The sequence below is a fragment of the Rhopilema esculentum genome, chromosome 19 (assembly GCF_057945365.1).
Source record: "Rhopilema esculentum isolate cy_ngs chromosome 19, ASM5794536v1, whole genome shotgun sequence".
Taxonomy (NCBI): Eukaryota; Metazoa; Cnidaria; class Scyphozoa; order Rhizostomeae; family Rhizostomatidae; genus Rhopilema; species Rhopilema esculentum.
In genome coordinates, this window is record NC_142833.1 from 6,590,285 (window position 1) to 6,614,703 (window position 24,419).

Here is a 24,419-nt window from a genome sequence, read left to right on the forward strand (position 1 = left end):
AACTTGAAAAAAAGTTGGTCCCAGAAAACAAAAACTAGGACAAATTTCTTACCACAAGCACCGTCCTTGATCTTCTTAACAATCTTCTTTTCTTTGCAAGAAGTCCTGCGGAGTTCACATTCATTTGCATATGTCTTGCCATCATCTCCACAGACAAGTGAATATTGTTTTTCATCCCCACACACTGGGCAAATGCACTCTGCACTTCCACCACTGATTTTGTGACAAGAGCTGTAGTACTCGCAGACTATTTTCTCGCAAGGATCTGCACAAAAAAGAAAATATCAGTGAAAAGTAATTCATTTGGTGAATGCGACGAGTTCTGCTTCTGTTGACAGGTTCGACAAACCAGTAAAATTTTCGTTTTCCATTTATTTAGGTTTTGTTCAATCAAAAACTTGCACTATCACAACCAAAAACAGAGGTGAATAGCCAAAATCATAAAAATTGAACTACTTGCACTAATGTGAACATACAATGTGAACATACTATGTTCCTTTCTACAGCAGCATAGAATTATCAAAACCACCAGTATTTATTTACTTATCTTTGTTAACTGTTGGTTAAATAATTATGGTTTGGTGAATTTCATATTTCACAAGATAGAAGGTTTTCGAACGACCCCAAAGCCATAACTACACTTTTGATCTCTAAGCCATTACAAAATAATATCATTTTAAAATTGTTCTTAACGAAAAATATGTACCAGGTCTAGACTGTGCAACAATCTTATCAGACAACCCTGGATCGGTTAACAAATCTAAGACTTTATGGAGATTAGAAGGATCGCTTGCAATTCCTCCAAGGTACTTCTTTTCAACTTCTGGTCCCATTGCCACGACGATAACCTTTACACCAGAACTCTTCAGTTCAACAGCAAGATCTTCCAATTTTTCGTCTTTCTCTTGTGCTTTATCGATAAAAACAACAAGAGTCTTTGGTGTGTTTATTCTAGCTCCTTTTGATACCGGAAGTAGTTCGTCTCGAGCCATTTCCAATGCATTCAATATATTATTCCCTTTTCCTACTTGTTGGATGCTGCGTATGTTTTCTACTGTAGACTTGGCATCACGTGCGTTCCCGATTCTCCAGCCCAAACGGGCAATCGAATCATACGATAGGGCACCAACAAGAACACCAGGGGTTGATATCTGATATTTATCAACCATACGCTCCGCTAGTATTTTCTGCTGAGCAAAAGTTCTGGCTGCATTCTGGCTACCAGCACCAAAAACGAAGATGAGGTCGAGGTTTTCTGGTTTTGCTTGAAAGAGGAACAATTAACCTTTAGAACCGAGGAATTGATGGAAAATACTTTTAACTTATACATGCGAAAGGGAAAATACATAAGTAATTAGAACACCAAAGAAAGATTCTATAGATTTTTAGTTCCTGTTAAGTGAACCTCTCTCCTTTTGAAATAGTATTTCAAGGCTTTATCACCTGTGATATAAACTTCCTAATAGCTAGGGGAAACAGTAACATTTTTTAATCAAAAGGTCTCAGTGGTGATGGCTAGGAGTAAATAAACCTTCAGTGAGTCATCATGGTGTTTTTCTATGGTGAAAACATAATTTTAAATAGGAAGCAAGTAAAATAATTGATTACTGACTCAAGGGCAAGTCAATCCTATACGTAAAATGTAACAAAATAAAAGGGAACATAGAGAAAGTTAGTAAATAAAACGGTGGAGGGCCTTGACTATTAACAAAAGCTTCCAAATTGGGAAAATCTTCTCGATGTGGATTGAATAAGCGAAAGATAACATGTGATAGGTCTTATGAATCCTATTTAAAAGTGTAGAAAACAATATGGGCCACTTTTGCAATTTGCCTCGTAAATACCTGCCGCGAGACCACTCCTTTGTTCCAGTAACCCTAAGGCGTCCTTCAATGGATCATCTATTCTTATTAGATCAGCTTCGTCTCTTACTGCATCTTTCAAGGCCTTGTCGTCTTTCTTCAAAGTCTGTGCAAGAATGATAAGAGCGATGCCATCCTTTTCTAGTTGTTTTACAGTACTGGTAAAGCTATCCATATCTGACGGGTCGTTGCTTCCCATCATGACCAACAGTACTTGAGGCTTTCTTTCAACTGATTTGTCTTTTATCTGTGCATTCACAAGCATGTTTCTAGCTAAAGCCAATGGCTCGCTGGCCTTTCTTGGACTGCTGTGCAGCTCTGCTCTGTCGATGCTCCTTTCAACAAGAACCCTGTTTAATCCTGATGCAAGTGGTAAAAGCTGCTTTGCTGTCTTCCCGAAAGTCAACAGCCCAATATTTGTCTCGTTTTGAGAAATATCGTATGACTTTAACAAAGTTTTAAGGACCCCTTTCACCTTGAGGAAATCAGCAGATTTCGGATTTTCGGTGGTATCCAATGCAATTACAAGCTGAACTGGTCTTGAAATGCCTGTAGCATAAATGAAGCAATTAGCCGATTTCTCAAAAATATAATTAAAACAAGAGATGAATAGAGCCTTACGTCATTTTAGAAACCTAAATTTATATTTCAAGGAATACATTAATGCTAAAATATTTTCATTGGAATATAAAGTTCTAGAAACAGGTTAGGTTACAGACAAAATACCGCATTCAAAAGGTAGGTTTGAAAAGAAGAACATAGAAGAATTTCAGGTAGAACTGAACAAAGAATATAGCAAATTTTTTAATGAAAGGGTGGAATTGAAAAGAAAATTTGAAGAAAGGAGAAGTTGAATTATATGAGAAAAGTACGTAAAATCAAAATGGATAAAAAAGAAGGTAAAAAAGAAGGAGACAAAGAAGTTATCATCTATAAATTTCTTTAATTTTGAACTTGATACCGTATAAATCAATACAGGAGGATGTTAAAAAACTAACCACAATTGCCCTCCTTTCGTACTGTAATAGCTTTTTGTTCTTTACACGACGCTTTCTTCAACTCGCATTCATTAGAATACGTTCTTCCATCGCTTCCACAAATAGGTAAAGGTGCGTCATTTCCATAACAAAGAGGGCAGACGCATTCTGATGTCCCGTCGTTCTTTCCTAAGCAGAGGCTGTGGAACTGGCAAAGCTGATTGGCACATGGGTCTAACAACAAATAAATATATATAAATATGTGATATACATATAGACAAGTAGCAGCTAAAGATTTGTCTATTATTGCTCAGAACCTGTAGAACCTTTCTCGAGATGTACTTTGAAAAAAACTTGGTCAAAAAGATCATCATGGGTTGTGGCTTGCGAGTACCAAATCTATGGGGCCAATGATTCATTTCTATGCAATTCATAACTATCAAAGATAGTCATTCTTATGTATTTTCTAAGAGCATTAAACATTTCTTTGAGTTTGTGGGTGCCTCCACTGAAACTGAACTCACAATTAATGAAAAAAACCTATCTAAAAATCTTAGATTTCGCATTATACGCAAATTAAAATCTCAAAAGATAACGTACTTGCCTTTTTTGCAAAACGAGATTTTTAAAATTAATCTATGTATTTATACATAGTACAGATGTGACAAAATACCTGGGGTGGCTTTTGTTGCTACCTTTGAAACCAAGTCTTCACTAGGTGGGACAATTTTTGGTATTTGCAATACTTTGTCTTTACTTAATGGGATTGATGACATCATCTTTTCGATGTCTATGTTTGGTCCAACAGCTATCAAGATCACATTAACACTGGCATCCCTCAATCTTTTGACCTGGGCAACAAAGCCAGCCTTATCGAAATCAGCCCTGTCTGTGAACACAACCAGAGATTTTGGAACGTTACTTCTAGCACCATACTTAGGGTCAAATAAGACATCTTTAGCAACTTGAAGGGCTTCAGGCAAGTTATTCCCATCTCCGGTTTGTTGCAATCTTGCTATACGGTCTATGGTTGATCTTGATTCAATTATGTCTCCTATTCTCCAAGCTAATGATGCTGTACTGCCATACACAATTGCACCGACCAAAGTGTTATTTCTTGATATCAAATATCTTTCAACGATTCTTCTTGCGAGGTTCTTTTCATTTTCAAATACTCCAACAGCGTCCCCATCACTCGCACCAAATATAAACCCGATATCAAGAGGAGACGGCTTTGCTGCAAAATACACTTTAACTTTTAATAAACTACCATCGTCTCATTGTTAAGTATAATCAGAACAGTAAAGTGAAACTGTAGTTAAACTTTTTGGCACAAAATTAAAATAATGGGCAAAATAATCATTTTTTACCATTTGGTCTGAATTTGAGTTAAAAATGAAATTAAGTTTCTCTAACCTTGATTTCATCTTTTCGTGAAGGGGATAATAAATCTGTTTATTTGTTTTTGGGCTGCCAATTTCGCAGCTGTACAGCAGAAGCAAACATCGATAAGAGTAAATTTATGTGCAATGGGGACAACTTTATGGACACAACCATGCAAACCCTGTTAGACAGGTCTTCTGACCCTTTTTATCATATGCATCAAACAATATCAATATTTATTGCAAACATTACAGGAAACATTATTAGTAAAAATTTTGATAACTACTTGATAACATGCACCAATTGCCTCACGCTAGTGCTTACGTTAAATCGCTTGAAAAGGCGTTCTTATGGATTATTGTTTACAAAAGTATAAATAAGCCAGAAAAAACTTTGAATTATAAACCATTAAAAATTATCAATATACCAGTCGCTTTACGGCTCCGGCTCTCTAAAATACCAAAGATATTTTTGAGGGAGTTGGTATCATCAGCCTTGATCAGCCCATCTTGGCTTTTCAATGACTTTTTAAACACTGAATCATCTTTTGTTTTTATTGCCAATATGATTACATCCACATCCTCTTCTTCCAATTGCGACATTATCTTAGAGAAGCTTTGGCTATCAGATTTATCATTGTCTCCTATTGCAACAAGGATAATTTGCTTCCTTTCGCCTTTTGCCTTCTCAGACCTCAAAGAGTCGTGGAACAAAAGTCGGGCCATTATCAAAGCTTCGCTGGCCTTCTTAGGTCCAACTAATGTCTGGGCTGCATCAACATGTTGCTGGATAACAGCAAGATCTGTTCCATGAGATATTGGCAGTGTCTCATTTGCAACACTACCATACGTGACAATTCCAACATTTGTCTCTGATTTGGAGATTTTATAAGATCCAAGGAGTGCGTTCACAAACGGTTTAACTTTTGAGGAGTCATATTTGTCCGTCACATCCAAGGCAATGATAAGATCCAGTGCCTTGTCGATCCCTGTTAAGAATAAGCATCAAAATTCAATATCAAATCTAACTAAGATTAACGTATATCTGTCTGCCATTTAATGCTCATTTCCCTATAACGCTACCCTTCTTTGAGCTTTGAGCAGAAAGGTTCTAAGTTGCAACCATAAGCTTCACATTTATGATGCACGAGCGTGAAACGCAAAGTTGGTTTTTAGAGCTTTTTTGTTTTACACACCACAGCATATTCTGAAATAACCTGAATTTCCTCAATCTTTGTTAACGAATAGCATTGCCAATATAAAATATCAAATATCAAAAAAGCATTTTTAACTCTATATGCATATCTTACTAGTAAGTATCAAGACTTTTAGTAATGACAGCCCGATTTCGTACACAAATGATATGATCTGATATCAAATACTTCTAAAAACTCACATTCTTAACACGATCGCAGAGACAAACATTGAGCTATGTACATTGAGAAATGTTCACGATCCTTAAATATCTATGCGCTTTGTTTAAACCAATTCAGTCAATATACAATAGCAACAATTTCTTCAGTACAAAATGTTCCACATGATAAAAGGTCCTTACAGTTAAAGATAAAATCAATGAAATCAATCATTTTTGTAAAGTTGAAAACCACACTACTTGAAACTTAGCAAAAGCTTATTTTCTTGCTTGATGGGTTCAGAAAGTTATCTTAATTCATAATTAAACAGATAAATCCCATCATTGATTTTTCTCCTTCAGTTCAGTAAGATTTTATAGCAGCTACCTACCACAAGCTTTGTTTTTGGCGACATTGATTTCCTTTCTTTGATTACACGCCTTCTTTTGCAACTGGCAAAGGCTTGCATAAGTAATACCGTCACCTCCGCAAATTGGGGAATACGTGTGTTCTTCACTGCACAATGGACAAACACATTCTGTTGTTCCATCTGTTCTCTGATGACATTTACTGTAGAATTTACACTGTTTCTTTTGACAAAGATCTACCAGGGAAAGAAAAGAAAAACTTATAAAGTTGAAGGTATAATAAAATGTAAATATTACAAAAGCGGGATAATAAAACATAAATATTACAAAAGCTAAGGTATAACCTTTGAAAAAATACAAACAAAACCGGGAGTTCACAAATATAGACAACATATTCTTTAGTCGACGATACGAAATTCCGAATCAAACAATACAAATTATCCTGATAGAGACTTGATGTACGCGTTTCAAACTTAAATTTTATTAGGTACACCATATTTACAGCTACAAACTTGTAAGCAAAGATGCTGCATAATCCTATACCTGGTTTTAATAGATTACCAAACGTAGGCAAAACACTGTCATCTGGATTTGCTAAATCCTGTACTTTAACAAGACTCTCGCTATCACTCGGTAATGCCAACATATCGATTTCATCAACATCTGGTCCACTTGCAATAACTATGACCTTCACTCCAGAACTTTTTACTTGTTCAACAGATTTTTCCAGATCGGCATTTGATTTAAACATTTCATCGAGAAATATAACCAATATTTTCTCAGCATTTCGCCTGGCACCATTAACTTCTGCAAACAAACTTCTGGAAATCTCCACTGCTTTCACAATATCATCGCCCAGGCCATTCATTTGAAGTTGATCAATTATCCGGACTGTCGTATCCTTATCTTGGGCATCACCAATCCTCCACACAATACGTGAGCTACTGTCTTGCAAAATCCCTCCTATCAATGCAGCTGTTGGCGATATAACCAGTGAATCAATTAGCTTCTTGGCAAAGGATTTTTGCTCACTAAATCGTTTAGAGGCTTTTGGGCCGTCAGCACCAAATACAAAGCCGATATCCACGGGCAGATCTTTTGCTAAAACAAAGACAAGAATCGGAGTAAGATCCAAGAAATGCAGAAGCAAGGAATTCAAAAATATTATCTAATAGTCTCATCATCAACGGACTTTAAGCAAAAAAAGGCGGCGATCTTAATTAAAACAAGTTAAAAGTTATGAGAGTTTTGAAAAAAATGACATTAAAATCAAAAACATCAACAGAAACTAAACTCCAACGCCTGACATTAAAATGTTGCCTTCGAGCCTGTAAACATCGGGTTGAACCAGGTTTTTTAGAGAAATTGTATTTAATGTAGCATTATCATATCAAATTCTTCGGGCTTGGTACAAATTCGTACCTGCATTTATTGCACTCCTCTTTTCTATCTCGCCAAGAGCATTACTCAAACTTTTGCCCTCGTCCACAGTATAGAAGTCTGCTTTGTTTTTGACAATAGGCATAAGAGCTCGTGCATTCGATACGTTAACTGCGAGGACAATTGGTCTTATGTCAAAAAGCTTCATCTGCGAAGCAAGCTGAACAACTGAGGCAGGCGCTACGTCGATGACTCCGTCTAATAAGACTAGTACTATCTGCTTCGATGATTCACTTCGCTGATCGCTATTTGAAGGGTATCGCAGCATGATGAGTGCCTTTGAGAGGACATCTTCGACTCTTCGCGGTCCATTCATATAAACTGCCTTATCGATGCTACTTTCAATAAGGGTTCTTACAATGCCATCCCGAATTGGAACAATTTCACGTGCATTACTACCGAAAGTGAGAAGCCCTACATTGGTGCCTAATTGCGATATATTATAGGACCTCAAAAGAGCTTTTAACAGTTCTTTGGCTTTAAACAGCGTCCCAGAATTTACTCCTTTGGTAGTGTCCAAAGCAATTATCAAATCAACAGGACTGCTAACACCTGAAAAATAGACATAAAATTCTCTTAGAAACACACTCATTATAACATTTCATTAGAATTTTTTGCCATGAATACATAAGGAAACCAATTAGCTACAATTGGAAATGAAAATATTGATGTTTTAGAAATAATTTTTTTAAAAAAGGTTTTTGAACAGTTTATGATCTAAATCCATTTTAAATTGAAAAAAATTCATTATGAAACTACAAAACTATTTCCATCTATGTTCTAGCGTTCTATACTCCGAAATATGTCAGACAAAAAGCTTTAGTATGTTTCAAAGATTTTGTATTTTTCGACGCTGTAAACTATAACTACAAAAAAATATATACCACATGGGTTTTCTTTGATAACGGCGACTTTTTCCTTCTTTAAGCACGTGTGTAGGCGATTTGAGCAAAGACTTGCATATGTTAGGCCATTTTCCCCACAAACAGGTTGATATCGTTCATTTTCGCATGTATCGCAAGAGCATCCAATGATGCCATTCTCATGCTGCTTGCATTTACCAAAGTATCCACATTTCATGCCCTCACAAGGATCTGTATAAGAAATGCATACTTTTGAACAAACTCTGCAAAATCTGGATAAGAGACCTACACAAAACCTTTACTTAAAAAATTGTTAAACTTTAGTATCTCATAAGAGGAGTCATTACGAATGGTTCTAGAAATAGCGAATATCCTTAATAACTCCAATTAATAAAAGGAAGGCATTTCTCAAAAAGATAAACAATATAGAACTGAGGACTTGTTCAGTTTGTCGATACATTTTCAGAAGGTTTGAAAGGCTGAATGGCTGTAATGGCTATTGTGATTAGTAGCAACTGAAGTGATAACGATTTAAAGATTAAATTTTGATATCACGGAATTTTCGTTGACTAGTCCTAAAGCGTTAAAATCAATTCAAGCAATGAATAAAACAGGAAAAAGTTTTAAAAAAGGTTGGATGATGTTACTTTGATTAACGTAAATAGCTACAACAAAAATTGTACCTGTTTTTAGAGCAGCAACTACAGCTTTTGGGGTAACTTTTCGATCTTTGTTTTCATCGTGATTTATTACAGCTGCCATTGTTCCCAAAGAGCCAAGATCAATATTTTTAGCCAAGGTGACAAATATTACTTTGACTCCTTCTTTGACAAGGCTATTCGCAGCTTTTTGGGAGTCCGTGTCAATATCTTTATTGACAAACAGCACAACATTTTTCGGAACACCTGGCCTTCCCCCGTTTCGTACATCAAATAGTTTACTCCTTGCTAAATCAATTGCCTTTGACAGTACTTGTTCACCGTTCAATATTCTAGCCATGTCCACAGCTTCAACCGTTTTATTGAAGTCGAAATAATCATCTAAACCCTTTACAATTTCGGTATTTCTGTCATATTTGATGAGGCCCACGCGAACCTTGTCCCTGGACAAAACCAACTTCTTAAGTAGATCCTTGATGATTTGCTTAGAGAGACGTAATTTATCTGCCTCTGCACTTCCTCCCATTGACCCAAAAATAAAGCCAATATCAACTTTTGTATCAACAACATTAGCATTCATAACAGCTTCTGAAATTTTTGGGGTTCCATCATTCAATGCTTTATGATTGACAAGGCTTAAAACATTCTCAGGTGTTGATGCTAACGCCTTTACTTTTTCTCTTTCAAATTTATTTCCAATGGATATCACAACTGTTCGGAATCGTTTTTCCTTTAAAAACTTCTGAATACCTTGCAAATCTTTGGGATTTTCATATACATCACCACCATTTATAAACAATACTAAAACTTTGCCTGCATCGTTCCTCAGGCCTAATTTTCCCTCTTCGATAATTTTTCTAAAGTCATTTAGTGAAGCGCTAATGTATCTCTCGTCTTTTCCAGTTTTAATTTCATCTAAAACGGTCTTCAAATAATGCAATGAAACTCCGTTATTCGCAGTTAAAGAAACATCGCTTTGTTTGCCATACGATACAATTCCAACCCTGACATAGTCTCTAGAGATGTTGAAGATCCTTCCTTGGTTAAGTATTAACTTCTTCATTTCTTCTAAAACTGAAGCATTGACAAACTTCGATGTGTCAATCATAAAAACCAAATCCACGGGTTCCAAGAAATCTAAAATAACAAGAAAGACATTGATATATTTATACGTATATCTAAATTTTCACTACTGTCTATTGTGAAACAAACATTTTGCTATAAATATATTCATATGTAACCATACAACAGGCGACTGCTTTACAGTTCCATTAAATGGGCTTGGCAAAACGTGGAAAGAAATGTACCAGCTTTGGTGTAAACAGCTCAGAACTGTCCTGTTCTATTCGTCTGTGCGTAACCATATAACCATACATTATCTAGTAATTTCAAAGGCTCTTACGCAACCAATACGCTTTGCAACTTTAATTAAAAGAACCGGCCTAAAATCGTGATGCATGAAGAACACACAGTCAATTTCTCAATACAATTGCCGCTAAGCATGCCGGTTGCGCAAGAGTTTTAAGACAAAGGCCGACGGGGGAAGTTATATCAACGAGGATCCTGCCATGGTCCAAACATCAAATTCGGTCAGAATCAAGCTCTAGACCATGGCGTCAAAAGCAACCATCATTACACTGAACAAAACAACACAATGAAATGAAAGATGCATTATTAAAGTAACCACTGGAAACATCTACCATAACAAAGGCAGTTTTTTTCAGTTTGGCCTTATAAGCCAGAAAAACATAAATGGCTTTGAAAAATGCAAACATTATACAACATATTGGCCAAAAGCTTTTTCGTCTGACATTCCCCAGAGCATAAAACGTCAGAAAATATAATATATACCCAGTTGTGGATCGAAATAGGTCAATCAGAAAAACGCAAGCACAAGACCGGTATAATTGACCAATCAGTTCCGCGTGCCTAAAGAAAAATTACCACTGGAGTCCAAGAGACAAAACAAACTCCTTCTGTCCACACAATGGCGGCTTTTTCGTTTCTATGTAGATCGATTCCAAAACTGCTAGATGGAAAGACGACCGGGCTCTGCCAATAATCCGAAACATGTCGTCATTATGGAGTTTAGCCCAATATGGGTTGTCTAAAATATCATCTTAGATGTTGACCGATGGCAGAATCACTTGTTTTAACAGTGTTTCTAGACATACAAGATCGAGGAGGCTGTTCTCTTTGAGGGGCAGTTTTGTTTCTTATGTTGGAAGGAACATGCTGTTTTATCCTATCCCCCAATCTTTGGGTTGTGCGTCCTACGTAGCCAGAATCACACTGGAACGTAAATTCATAAACAAATGGAACTTTTTTGGTTGGTAGGAACGCAATCCTTTTGAATGGATGGAAAGGTTCTCCTAGTGCTGTAAACAATGCGATGATTGATAGCAAAGAAACATCCTGTGATGGTTTGCCTTATCTGACTCTCGAATCGCAAGGAAGTGTTTCCAATTCATGGTAGTTTCAAATAAACTGGGCACTTTTGCGGACCAAACTTTTGAACAGCCGAAAAACTTGCGATTTTCTCCTTAGTATAAGATAAAATGACATCTTCTGAATGACATGTCTAGAAAGATCGTTTTAAATCTTTCCAGTTCAGCGTGAAGTTTAGATTTCGAGCAGATCATGAGTGACCTATGTACTAAGGTTTTAACAAGGTTGACTTTGCGTTGTTTTGGGCAAAATTAATTCCAGTGTATTTACTGACCGGTAAAAGTAGGCTTGCGGTATACACTGGTAAGAAATCCAGTGTTAGACTTTTCAACCAAAACATCTAAAAATGGCAAGGAATCATTTTCTTCCTTTTCAAACGTAAACTGGAGGGCTGGGTGTAGGCTATTAAAGTGTTTAAGAAAATATCACACGCAGTCCCTGTTTTGAAAATGGTATATGTGCCATCCACCTACCAAAAATAGACACCTGGCTTTTGGTCGTAGTCGAACAGACGCTCTTTATGAAAGCCAACAAAGATATTGACCAAGGCAGGTCCCAGAGGGCTACCCATAGCGACAAAACCCTTTTGTTGGTACATTTCATTGTTATAACTGAATTCAACTGAACGTGTTGCAGTTTCAATCAGTTCAATAAATACTTCCTCTTCGAAAGATGGGCTATTATGCTCCCTCCGGTACAAAGCGTCGGGACATATTTTGATGGTCTCACTCAGAGGGACGTTTGTGAAAAGACTACTAATGTCGAAAGAACACATGAAAGATGTTTCGTTTTCGATGTTCAAGTTTTGCATGAACTCAGCTAACATAAAAGAATCCTTGATGCAATGTTTTGAATATTTTTGAAGAGCAGGGTCCAAAACTTCAGAAAGCCACTTAGCAACTTCGTATAGTTCTGAACCATTTTTAGACATGATAGGATAAATGAGAGGTTCGGCTAGTGTATTTTAAGGAGGAAGCATATATCTTACAAATACATGATACTTCTTCTACGATTAAAAAAATTGTCATAAAAAAAATCAGAAGAAAATGATCTAAACAGCAACAAAACACATTGAAGGTGCTTAAAATTCAACAAGACAAACATCATCTAATTCAAATAAAAAAGCATTTCTGTGTGAAAAAATATTGCACAAACACTTTTCATTAAAACCGATCAACAGTAAATGTTTCCCCTACAAAAGATAAGGATAACTTTAGAATCTCCTTACCACATGCTTTCTTGCTAACCAACGATACTAATGTCTTCGTTCGACAAACTGTTGATTTGAGATGGCAATAAGAAGCATATGTCCTGCCGTCACTTCCGCATACTGCATTTACTTCAGACTGGCTGTCACAATCAGGACAAACACATTCGGTTGTTTGGTCTTGCTTCACCTGGCACCTTGCGTTATATTCACATTTCACCTTATCACATGGACCTGTAAACAGTAAGAAGAGTATAAAAAACAAATGTCCCTTTTCACCAGAATAGTTCATTTTACAATCATCTTCAACGTAAACTATATATATTTATACATATTTATTTTCTGGTTCATGCCCGACAACATTAAGATAAGAAATTGCATTCCCCTTACAGTGTCTTACTAAGAACGAACCCGAATCCAGTAGCCAAAACTCAACCCACAGAAAACACATCCATACACGTAAAACCAAATCAGTTACAATTGCAGTACATATCAATTACCTGACGTCAGGGAAGATGCCAAGTCTTTCGCCAACTTGTCGATATCACTCCTACTAGCGATTCGCTTTATATCCTTGTCCGTGCTTGTAACATCTCTCAGTGAATCTCTAGCATCTGCTTCACCTAAAGAAACAGCCAATATCTTCACACCATCCTTTTTCAACGCCTCAGCTGCAGCTTTCGATGCAGAATCCATCTCCTTATTAACGAATATCACTGCTGTTTTGTCAGTATCTCTTCTCCCTCCAGATAGGGCGTCGAACAAGTCCGTCCGCGCCATTTCCAACGCCTCTTTCAAAGCGAATCCTTTACGAGGAATCTTAACTTTATCAACAACACTGAGAGCATCTTTCAAACTATTAACAGAATCCAGTCGTGATACCATTCCAGCACTTTGTCCGTACACAATCAAGCCGAATCGTGTCTTTTCTCTCGATATGTCCAACTTTCTCAACATCTCCTTAATAGCTTCTTTTCCCAGCTCAAAGTCCTTCTCCGCATTAACACCGTCTGCTCCTAATATGAATCCCAAATCCAGTTTCAACGAACTCTTCTGGGTATCGCTTATCGAATCAGATACTGCTGAAACAGCGTCCAACAGTTTGTCTTCTGAGCTCACCTTTACAAACCGATCTGGCTTAGTTGCAACAGATTTCATCTCGTTTTCGTCCAAGTCGTCGCCCATTCCAATCACAACAACGTTAGCTCCACTTCCTTTCAGAGCATCTCCTTCCGATCTGACATATGGCAAACCAGATCGTGCGTTCCTACCAGCAACAATTAACACTACCACTTTTCCTGCATTATCCCTCACGCCGTCTGTCTTGTAGACGATAGTCCTCCTTACCGACTGAAGAGCATTAGCCACTTGTCTCGGACTGTCTGTCAACGCAGCAGCATCTAAAGCATTCTTCAAAGCCTCTGGTGATGTACCTCGGCCAACTGGCAACAAAGTCCTTGCATCGCTGCTATACGTAAGCACCGATATCCTTACACCATCACTCGATATGTTGTACGCCTTTGCTTGCTGGGTAACAAAGTCTCTCATTTTGTCTAATTGATTCTTCGTTACTCCTTTCGATGTGTCCAACAAATAGAAGACATCTACAGGCTCCGTGACAGCTGAAAAAACATCATAAATTGATAACTTTCGTATCTTATGTCCAGCTATTTCAATTGAAGACAGTTAAAAACATTTTGATATTCAACGTCCATAATACTATAATAACCCTAAACCGTACATGCAATTCTTTTTTATTCCAGGATATCACACTTTTGCACACAGTCGTTCAACTCCAAAAACGTGTGTTCAATTTTTTCTTTCATTTTTCAATTTAGGTAATATCACTGGCAAACAAAAAATCGTGATTTATTCTTTTCATTTGATAATGTCAACCTAGCAATAAGCTGTCATAAAACTACGGTTTTAGAACTATGTTGTCTTTTATGACGCTACGCAGATAAAAGACGATATTCAACCACAAACGAAAAGGAACATGTCCAAAATCTCCTTACCACATGCTTTCTTGCTAACCAACGATACTAATGTCTTCGTTCGACAAACTGTTGATTTGAGATGGCAATAAGAAGCATATGTCCTGCCGTCACTTCCGCATACCGCATTTACTTCAGACTGGCTGTCACAATCAGGACAAACACATTCGGTTGTTTGGTCTTGCTTCACCTGGCACCTTGCGTTATATTCACATTTCACCTTATCACATGGACCTGTAAACAGTAAGAAGAGTATAAAAAACCAATGTCCCTTTTCACCAGAATAGTTCATTTTACAATCATCTTCAACGTAAACTATATATATTTATACATATTTATTTTCTGGTTCATGCCCGACAACATTAAGATAAGAAATTGCATTCCCCTTACAGTGTCTTACTAAGAACGAACCCGAATCCAGTAGCCAAAACTCAACCCACAGAAAACACATCCATACACGTAAAACCAAATCAGTTACAATTGCAGTACATATCAATTACCTGACGTCAGGGAAGATGCCAAGTCTTTCGCCAACTTGTCGATATCACTCCTACTAGCGATTCGCTTTATATCCTTGTCCGTGCTTGTAACATCTCTCAGTGAATCTCTAGCATCTGCTTCACCTAAAGAAACAGCCAATATCTTCACACCATCCTTTTTCAACGCCTCAGCTGCAGCTTTCGATGCAGAATCCATCTCCTTATTAACGAATATCACTGCTGTTTTGTCAGTATCTCTTCTCCCTCCAGATAGGGCGTCGAACAAGTCCGTCCGCGCCATTTCCAACGCCTCTTTCAAAGCGAATCCTTTACGAGGAATCTTAACTTTATCAACAACACTGAGAGCATCTTTCAAACTATTAACAGAATCCAGTCGTGATACCATTCCAGCACTTTGTCCGTACACAATCAAGCCGAATCGTGTCTTTTCTCTCGATATGTCCAACTTTCTCAACATCTCCTTAATAGCTTCTTTTCCCAGCTCAAAGTCCTTCTCCGCATTAACACCGTCTGCTCCTAATATGAATCCCAAATCCAGTTTCAACGAACTCTTCTGGGTATCGCTTATCGAATCAGATACTGCTGAAACAGCGTCCAACAGTTTGTCTTCTGAGCTCACCTTTACAAACCGATCTGGCTTAGTTGCAACAGATTTCATCTCGTTTTCGTCCAAGTCGTCGCCCATTCCAATCACAACAACGTTAGCTCCACTTCCTTTCAGAGCATCTCCTTCCGATCTGACATATGGCAAACCAGATCGTGCGTTCCTACCAGCAACAATTAACACTACCACTTTTCCTGCATTATCCCTCACGCCGTCTGTCTTGTAGACGATAGTCCTCCTTACCGACTGAAGAGCATTAGCCACTTGTCTCGGACTGTCTGTCAACGCAGCAGCATCTAAAGCATTCTTCAAAGCCTCTGGTGATGTACCTCGGCCAACTGGCAACAAAGTCCTTGCATCGCTGCTATACGTAAGCACCGATATCCTTACACCATCACTCGATATGTTGTACGCCTTTGCTTGCTGGGTAACAAAGTCTCTCATTTTGTCTAATTGATTCTTCGTTACTCCTTTCGATGTGTCCAACAAATAGAAGACATCTACAGGCTCCGTGACAGCTGAAAAAACATCATAAATTGATAACTTTCGTATCTTATGTCCAGCTATTTCAATTGAAGACAGTTAAAAACATTTTGATATTCAACGTCCATAATACTATAATAACCCTAAACCGTACATGCAATTCTTTTTTATTCCAGGATATCACACTTTTGCACACAGTCGTTCAACTCCAAAAACGTGTGTTCAATTTTTTCTTTCATTTTTCAATTTAGGTAATATCACTGGCAAACAAAAAATCGTGATTTATTCCTTTCATTTGATAATGTCAACCTAGCAATAAGCTGTCATAAAACTACGGTTTTAGAACTATGCTGTCTTTCATGACGCTACGCAGATAAAAGACGATATTCAACCACAAACGAAAAGGAACATGTCCAAAATCTCCTTACCACATGCTTTCTTGCTAACCAACGATACTAATGTCTTCGTTCGACAAACTGTTGATTTGAGATGGCAATAAGAAGCATATGTCCTGCCGTCACTTCCGCATACTGCATTTACTTCAGACTGGCTGTCACAATCAGGACAAACACATTCGGTTGTTTGGTCTTGCTTCACCTGGCACCTTGCGTTATATTCACATTTCACCTTATCACATGGACCTTTAAACAGTAAGAAGAGTATAAACAACCAATGTCCCTTTTCACCAGAATAGTTCATTTTACAATCATCTTCAACGTAAACTATTTATATTTATACATATTTATTTTCTGGTTCATGCCCGACAACATTAAGATAAGAAATTGCATTCCCCTTACAGTGTCTTACTAAGAACGAACCCGAATCCAGTAGCCAAAACTCAACCCACAGAAAACACATCCATACACGTAAAACCAAATCAGTTACAATTGCAGTACATATCAATTACCTGACGTCAGGGAAGATGCCAAGTCTTTCGCCAACTTGTCGATATCACTCCTACTAGCGATTCGCTTTATATCCTTGTCCGTGCTTGTAACATCTCTCAGTGAATCTCTAGCATCTGCTTCACCTAAAGAAACAGCCAATATCTTCACACCATCCTTTTTCAACGCCTCAGCTGCAGCTTTCGATGCAGAATCCATCTCCTTATTAACGAATATCACTGCTGTTTTGTCAGTATCTCTTCTCCCTCCAGATAGGGCGTCGAACAAGTCCGTCCGCGCCATTTCCAACGCCTCTTTCAAAGCGAATCCTTTACGAGGAATCTTAACTTTATCAACAACACTGAGAGCATCTTTCAAACTATTAACAGAATCCAGTCGTGATACCATTCCAGCACTTTGTCCGTACACAATCAAGCCGAATCGTGTCTTTTCTCTCGATATGTCCAACTTTCTCAACATCTCCTTAATAGCTTCTTTTCCCAGCTCAAAGTCCTTCTCCGCATTAACACCGTCTGCTCCTAATATGAATCCCAAATCCAGTTTCAACGAACTCTTCTGGGTATCGCTTATCGAATCAGATACTGCTGAAACAGCGTCCAACAGTTTGTCTTCTGAGCTCACCTTTACAAACCGATCTGGCTTAGTTGCAACAGATTTCATCTCGTTTTCGTCCAAGTCGTCGCCCATTCCAATCACAACAACGTTAGCTCCACTTCCTTTCAGAGCATCTCCTTCCGATCTGACATATGGCAAACCAGATCGTGCGTTCCTACCAGCAACAATTAACACTACCACTTTTCCTGCATTATCCCTCACGCCGTCTGTCTTGTAGACGATAGTCCTCCTTACCGACTGAAGAGCATTAGCCACTTGTCTCGGACTGTCTGTCAACGCAGCAGCATCTAAAGCATTCTTCAAAGCCTCTGGTGATGTACCTCGGCCAACTGGCAACAAAGTCCTTGCATCGCTGCTATACGTAAGCACCGATATCCTTACACCATCACTCGATATGTTGTACGCCTTTGCTTGCTGGGTAACAAAGTCTCTCATTTTGTCTAATTGATTCTTCGTTACTCCTTTCGATGTGTCCAACAAATAGAAGACATCTACAGGCTCCGTGACAGCTGAAAAAACATCATAAATTGATAACTTTCGTATCTTATGTCCAGCTATTTCAATTGAAGACAGTCAAAAACATTTTAATATTCAACGTCCATAATACTATAATAACCCTAAACCGTACATGCAATTCTTTTTTATTCCAGGATATCACACTTTTGCACACAGTCGTTCAACTCCAAAAACGTGTGTTCAATTTTTTCTTTCATTTTTCAATTTAGGTAATATCACTGGCAAACAAAAAATCGTGATTTATTCTTTTCATTTGATAATGTCAACCTAGCAATAAGCTGTCATAAAACTACGGTTTTAGAACTATGTTGTCTTTTATGACGCTACGCAGATAAAAGACGATATTCAACCACAAACGAAAAGGAACATGTCCAAAATCTCCTTACCACATGCTTTCTTGCTAACCAACGATACTAATGTCTTCGTTCGACAAACTGTTGATTTGAGATGGCAATAAGAAGCATATGTCCTGCCGTCACTTCCGCATACTGCATTTACTTCAGACTGGCTGTCACAATCAGGACAAACACATTCGGTTGTTTGGTCTTGCTTCACCTGGCACCTTGCGTTATATTCACATTTCACCTTATCACATGGACCTGTAAACAGTAAGAAGAGTATAAAAAACCAATGCCCCTTTTCACCAAAATAGTTCATTTTACAATCATCTTCAACGTAAACTATATATATTTATACATATTTATTTTCTGGTTCATGCCCGACAACATTAAGATAAGAAATTGCATTCCCCTTACAGTGTCTTACTAAGAACGAACCCGAATCCAGTAGCCAAAACTCAACCCACAGAAAACACATCCATACACGTAAAACCAAATCAGTTACAATTGCAGTACATATCAATTACCTGACGTCAGGGAAGATGCCAAGTCTTTCGCCAACTTGTCGATATCACTCCTACTAGCGATTCGCTTTATATCCTTGTCCGTGCTTGTAACATCTCTCAGTGAATCTCTAGCATCTGCTTCACCTAAAGAAACAGCCAATATCTTCACACCATCCTTTTTCAACGCCTCAGCTGCAGCTTTCGATGCAGAATCCATCTCCTTATTAACGAATATCACTGCTGTTTTGTCAGTATCTCTTCTCCCTCCAGATAGGGCGTCGAACAAGTCCGTCCGCGCCATTTCCAACGCCTCTTTCAAAGCGAATCCTTTACGAGGAATCTTAACTTTATCAACAACACTGAGAGCATCTTTCAAACTATTAACAGAATCCAGTCGTGATACCATTCCAGCACTTTGTCCGTACACAATCAAGCCGAATCGTGTCTTTTCTCTCGATATGTCCAACTTTCTCAACATCTCCTTAATAGCTTCTTTTCCCAGCTCAAAGTCCTTCTCCGCATTAACACCGTCTGCTCCTAATATGAATCCCAAATCCAGTTTCAACGAACTCTTCTGGGTATCGCTTATCGAATCAGATACTGCTGAAACAGCGTCCAACAGTTTGTCTTCTGAGCTCACCTTTACAAACCGATCTGGCTTAGTTGCAACAGATTTCATCTCGTTTTCGTCCAAGTCGTCGCCCATTCCAATCACAACAACGTTAGCTCCACTTCCTTTCAGAGCATCTCCTTCCGATCTGACATATGGCAAACCAGATCGTGCGTTCCTACCAGCAACAATTAACACTACCACTTTTCCTGCATTATCCCTCACGCCGTCTGTCTTGTAGACGATAGTCCTCCTTACCGACTGAAGAGCATTAGCCACTTGTCTCGGACTGTCTGTCAACGCAGCAGCATCTAAAGCATTCTTCAAAGCCTCTGGTGATGTACCTCGGCCAACTGGCAACAAAGTCCTTGCATCGCTGCTATACGTAAGCACCGATATCCTTACACCATCACTCGATATGTTGTACGCCTTTGCTTGCTGGGTAACAAAGTCTCTCATTTTGTCTAATTGATTCTTCGTTACTCCTTTCGATGTGTCCAACAAATAGAAGACATCTACAGGCTCCGTGACAGCTGAAAAAACATCATAAATTGATAACTTTCGTATCTTATGTCCAGCTATTTCAATTGAAGACAGTTAAAAACATTTTGATATTCAACGTCCATAATACTATAATAACCCTAAACCGTACATGCAATTCTTTTTTATTCCAGGATATCACACTTTTGCACACAGTCGTTCAACTCCAAAAACGTGTGTTCAATTTTTTCTTTCATTTTTCAATTTAGGTAATATCACTGGCAAACAAAAAATCGTGATTTATTCCTTTCATTTGATAATGTCAACCTAGCAATTAGCTGTCATAAAACTACGGTTTTAGAACTATGCTGTCTTTCATGACGCTACGCAGATAAAAGACGATATTCAACCACAAACGAAAAGGAACATGTCCAAAATCTCCTTACCACATGCTTTCTTGCTAACCAACGATACTAATGTCTTCGTTCGACAAACTGTTGATTTGAGATGGCAATAAGAAGCATATGTCCTGCCGTCACTTCCGCATACTGCATTTACTTCAGACTGGCTGTCACAATCAGGACAAACACATTCGGTTGTTTGGTCTTGCTTCACCTGGCACCTTGCGTTATATTCACATTTCACCTTATCACATGGACCTGTAAACAGTAAGAAGAGTATAAAAAACCAATGTCCCTTTTCACCAGAATAGTTCATTTTACAATCATCTTCAACGTAAACTATATATATTTATACATATTTATTTTCTGGTTCATGCCCGACAACATTAAGATAAGAAATTGCATTCCCCTTACAGTGTCTTACTAAGAACGAACCCGAATCCAGTAGCCAAAACTCAACCCACAGAAAACACATCCATACACGTAAAACCAAATCAGTTACAATTGCAGTACATATCAATTACCTGACGTCAGGGAAGATGCCAAGTCTTTCGCCAACTTGTCGATATCACTCCTACTAGCGATTCGCTTTATATCCTTGTCCGTGCTTGTAACATCTCTCAGTGAATCTCTAGCATCTGCTTCACCTAAAGAAACAGCCAATATCTTCACACCATCCTTTTTCAACGCCTCAGCTGCAGCTTTCGATGCAGAATCCATCTCCTTATTAACGAATATCACTGCTGTTTTGTCAGTATCTCTTCTCCCTCCAGATAGGGCGTCGAACAAGTCCGTCCGCGCCATTTCCAACGCCTCTTTCAAAGCGAATCCTTTACGAGGAATCTTAACTTTATCAACAACACTGAGAGCATCTTTCAAACTATTAACAGAATCCAGTCGTGATACCATTCCAGCACTTTGTCCGTACACAATCAAGCCGAATCGTGTCTTTTCTCTCGATATGTCCAACTTTCTCAACATCTCCTTAATAGCTTCTTTTCCCAGCTCAAAGTCCTTCTCCGCATTAACACCGTCTGCTCCTAATATGAATCCCAAATCCAGTTTCAACGAACTCTTCTGGGTATCGCTTATCGAATCAGATACTGCTGAAACAGCGTCCAACAGTTTGTCTTCTGAGCTCACCTTTACAAACCGATCTGGCTTAGTTGCAACAGATTTCATCTCGTTTTCGTCCAAGTCGTCGCCCATTCCAATCACAACAACGTTAGCTCCACTTCCTTTCAGAGCATCTCCTTCCGATCTGACATATGGCAAACCAGATCGTGCGTTCCTACCAGCAACAATTAACACTACCACTTTTCCTGCATTATCCCTCACGCCGTCTGTCTTGTAGACGATAGTCCTCCTTACCGACTGAAGAGCATTAGCCACTTGTCTCGGACTGTCTGTCAACGCAGCAGCATCTAAAGCATTCTTCAAAGCCTCTGGTGATGTACCTCGGCCAACTGGCAACAAAGTCCTTGCATCGCTGCTATACGTAAGCACCGATATCCTTACACCATCACTCGATATGTTGTACGCCTTTGCTTGCTGGGTAACAAGATCTCTCATTTTGTCTAATTGATTCTTCGTTACTCCTTTCGATGTGTCCAACAAATAGAAGACATCTACAGGCTCCGTGACAGCTGAAAAAACATCATAAATTGATAACTTTCGTATCTTATGTCCAGCTATTTCAATTGAAGACAGTTAAAAACATTTTGATATTCAACGTCCATAATACTATAATAACCCTAAACCGTACATGCAATTCTTTTTTATTCCAGGATATCACACTTTTGCACACAGTCGTTCAACTCCAAAAACGTGTGTTCAATTTTTTCTTTCATTTTTCAATTTAGGTAATATCACTGGCAAACAAAAAATCGTGATTTATTCTTTTCATTTGATAATGTCAACCTAGCAATAAGCTGTCATAAAACTACGGTTTTAGAACTATGTTGTCTTTTATGACGCTACGCAGATAAAAGACGATATTCAACCACAAACGAAAAGGAACATGTCCAAAATCTCCTTACCACATGCTTTCTTGCTAACCAACGATACTAATGTCTTCGTTCGACAAACTGTTGATTTGAGATGGCAATAAGAAGCATATGTCCTGCCGTCACTTCCGCATACTGCATTTACTTCAGACTGGCTGTCACAATCAGGACAAACACATTCGGTTGTTTGGTCTTGCTTCACCTGGCACCTTGCGTTATATTCACATTTCACCTTATCACATGGACCTGTAAACAGTAAGAAGAGTATAAAAAACCAATGTCCCTTTTCACCAGAATAGTTCATTTTACAATCATCTTCAACGTAAACTATATATATTTATACATATTTATTTTCTGGTTCATGCCCGACAACATTAAGATAAGAAATTGCATTCCCCTTACAGTGTCTTACTAAGAACGAACCCGAATCCAGTAGCCAAAACTCAACCCACAGAAAACACATCCATACACGTAAAACCAAATCAGTTACAATTGCAGTACATATCAATTACCTGACGTCAGGGAAGATGCCAAGTCTTTCGCCAACTTGTCGATATCACTCCTACTAGCGATTCGCTTTATATCCTTGTCCGTGCTTGTAACATCTCTCAGTGAATCTCTAGCATCTGCTTCACCTAAAGAAACAGCCAATATCTTCACACCATCCTTTTTCAACGCCTCAGCTGCAGCTTTCGATGCAGAATCCATCTCCTTATTAACGAATATCACTGCTGTTTTGTCAGTATCTCTTCTCCCTCCAGATAGGGCGTCGAACAAGTCCGTCCGCGCCATTTCCAACGCCTCTTTCAAAGCGAATCCTTTACGAGGAATCTTAACTTTATCAACAACACTGAGAGCATCTTTCAAACTATTAACAGAATCCAGTCGTGATACCATTCCAGCACTTTGTCCGTACACAATCAAGCCGAATCGTGTCTTTTCTCTCGATATGTCCAACTTTCTCAACATCTCCTTAATAGCTTCTTTTCCCAGCTCAAAGTCCTTCTCCGCATTAACACCGTCTGCTCCTAATATGAATCCCAAATCCAGTTTCAACGAACTCTTCTGGGTATCGCTTATCGAATCAGATACTGCTGAAACAGCGTCCAACAGTTTGTCTTCTGAGCTCACCTTTACAAACCGATCTGGCTTAGTTGCAACAGATTTCATCTCGTTTTCGTCCAAGTCGTCGCCCATTCCAATCACAACAACGTTAGCTCCACTTCCTTTCAGAGCATCTCCTTCCGATCTGACATATGGCAAACCAGATCGTGCGTTCCTACCAGCAACAATTAACACTACTACTTTTCCTGCATCATCCCTCACGCCGTCTGTCTTGTAGACGATAGTCCTCCTTACCGACTGAAGAGCATTAGCCACTTGTCTCGGACTGTCTGTCAACGCAGCAGCATCTAAAGCATTCTTCAAAGCCTCTGGTGATGTACCTCGGCCAACTGGCAACAAAGTCCTTGCATCGCTGCTATACGTAAGCACCGATATCCTTACACCATCACTCGATATGTTGTACGCCTTTGCTTGCTGGGTAACAAAGTCTCTCATTTTGTCTAATTGATTCTTCGTTACTCCTTTCGATGTGTCCAACAAATAGAAGACATCTACAGGCTCCGTGACAGCTGAAAAAACATCATAAATTGATAACTTTCGTACCTTATGTCCAGCTATTTCAATTGAAGACAGTCAAAAACATTTTAATATTCAACGTCCATAATACTATAATAACCCTAAACCGTACATGCAATTCTTTTTTATTCCAGGATATCACACTTTTGCACACAGTCGTTCAACTCCAAAAACGTGTGTTCAATTTTTTCTTTCATTTTTCAATTTAGGTAATATCACTGGCAAACAAAAAATCGTGATTTATTCCTTTCATTTGATAATG

The 24,419-nt window shown here is 38.5% G+C and overlaps 1 protein-coding gene across 1 annotated transcript in view; it reads right to left on the bottom strand.

Moving 5' to 3' along the window:
- The window catches only part of LOC135688513 (uncharacterized), a 150,374-nt gene that overhangs the window by 43,604 nt on the left and 82,351 nt on the right, over positions 1 to 24,419 (bottom strand). The window contains exons 77-99 of the mRNA XM_089114194.1: positions 23,029 to 24,150; positions 22,550 to 22,762; positions 21,035 to 22,156; positions 20,556 to 20,768; positions 19,041 to 20,162; positions 18,562 to 18,774; positions 17,047 to 18,168; positions 16,568 to 16,780; positions 15,053 to 16,174; positions 14,574 to 14,786; positions 13,059 to 14,180; positions 12,580 to 12,792; positions 8,928 to 10,040; positions 8,266 to 8,475; positions 7,364 to 7,933; positions 6,485 to 7,042; positions 5,965 to 6,177; positions 4,650 to 5,210; positions 3,513 to 4,076; positions 2,861 to 3,073; positions 1,845 to 2,411; positions 707 to 1,264; positions 53 to 265 (exon numbers count right to left, since the gene is read on the bottom strand). Of these exons, the coding sequence (XP_088970320.1) occupies positions 53 to 265; positions 707 to 1,264; positions 1,845 to 2,411; positions 2,861 to 3,073; positions 3,513 to 4,076; positions 4,650 to 5,210; positions 5,965 to 6,177; positions 6,485 to 7,042; positions 7,364 to 7,933; positions 8,266 to 8,475; positions 8,928 to 10,040; positions 12,580 to 12,792; positions 13,059 to 14,180; positions 14,574 to 14,786; positions 15,053 to 16,174; positions 16,568 to 16,780; positions 17,047 to 18,168; positions 18,562 to 18,774; positions 19,041 to 20,162; positions 20,556 to 20,768; positions 21,035 to 22,156; positions 22,550 to 22,762; positions 23,029 to 24,150 (13,350 nt within the window). The remainder of the gene's footprint in view (positions 1 to 52; positions 266 to 706; positions 1,265 to 1,844; positions 2,412 to 2,860; positions 3,074 to 3,512; positions 4,077 to 4,649; positions 5,211 to 5,964; positions 6,178 to 6,484; positions 7,043 to 7,363; positions 7,934 to 8,265; positions 8,476 to 8,927; positions 10,041 to 12,579; positions 12,793 to 13,058; positions 14,181 to 14,573; positions 14,787 to 15,052; positions 16,175 to 16,567; positions 16,781 to 17,046; positions 18,169 to 18,561; positions 18,775 to 19,040; positions 20,163 to 20,555; positions 20,769 to 21,034; positions 22,157 to 22,549; positions 22,763 to 23,028; positions 24,151 to 24,419) is intronic.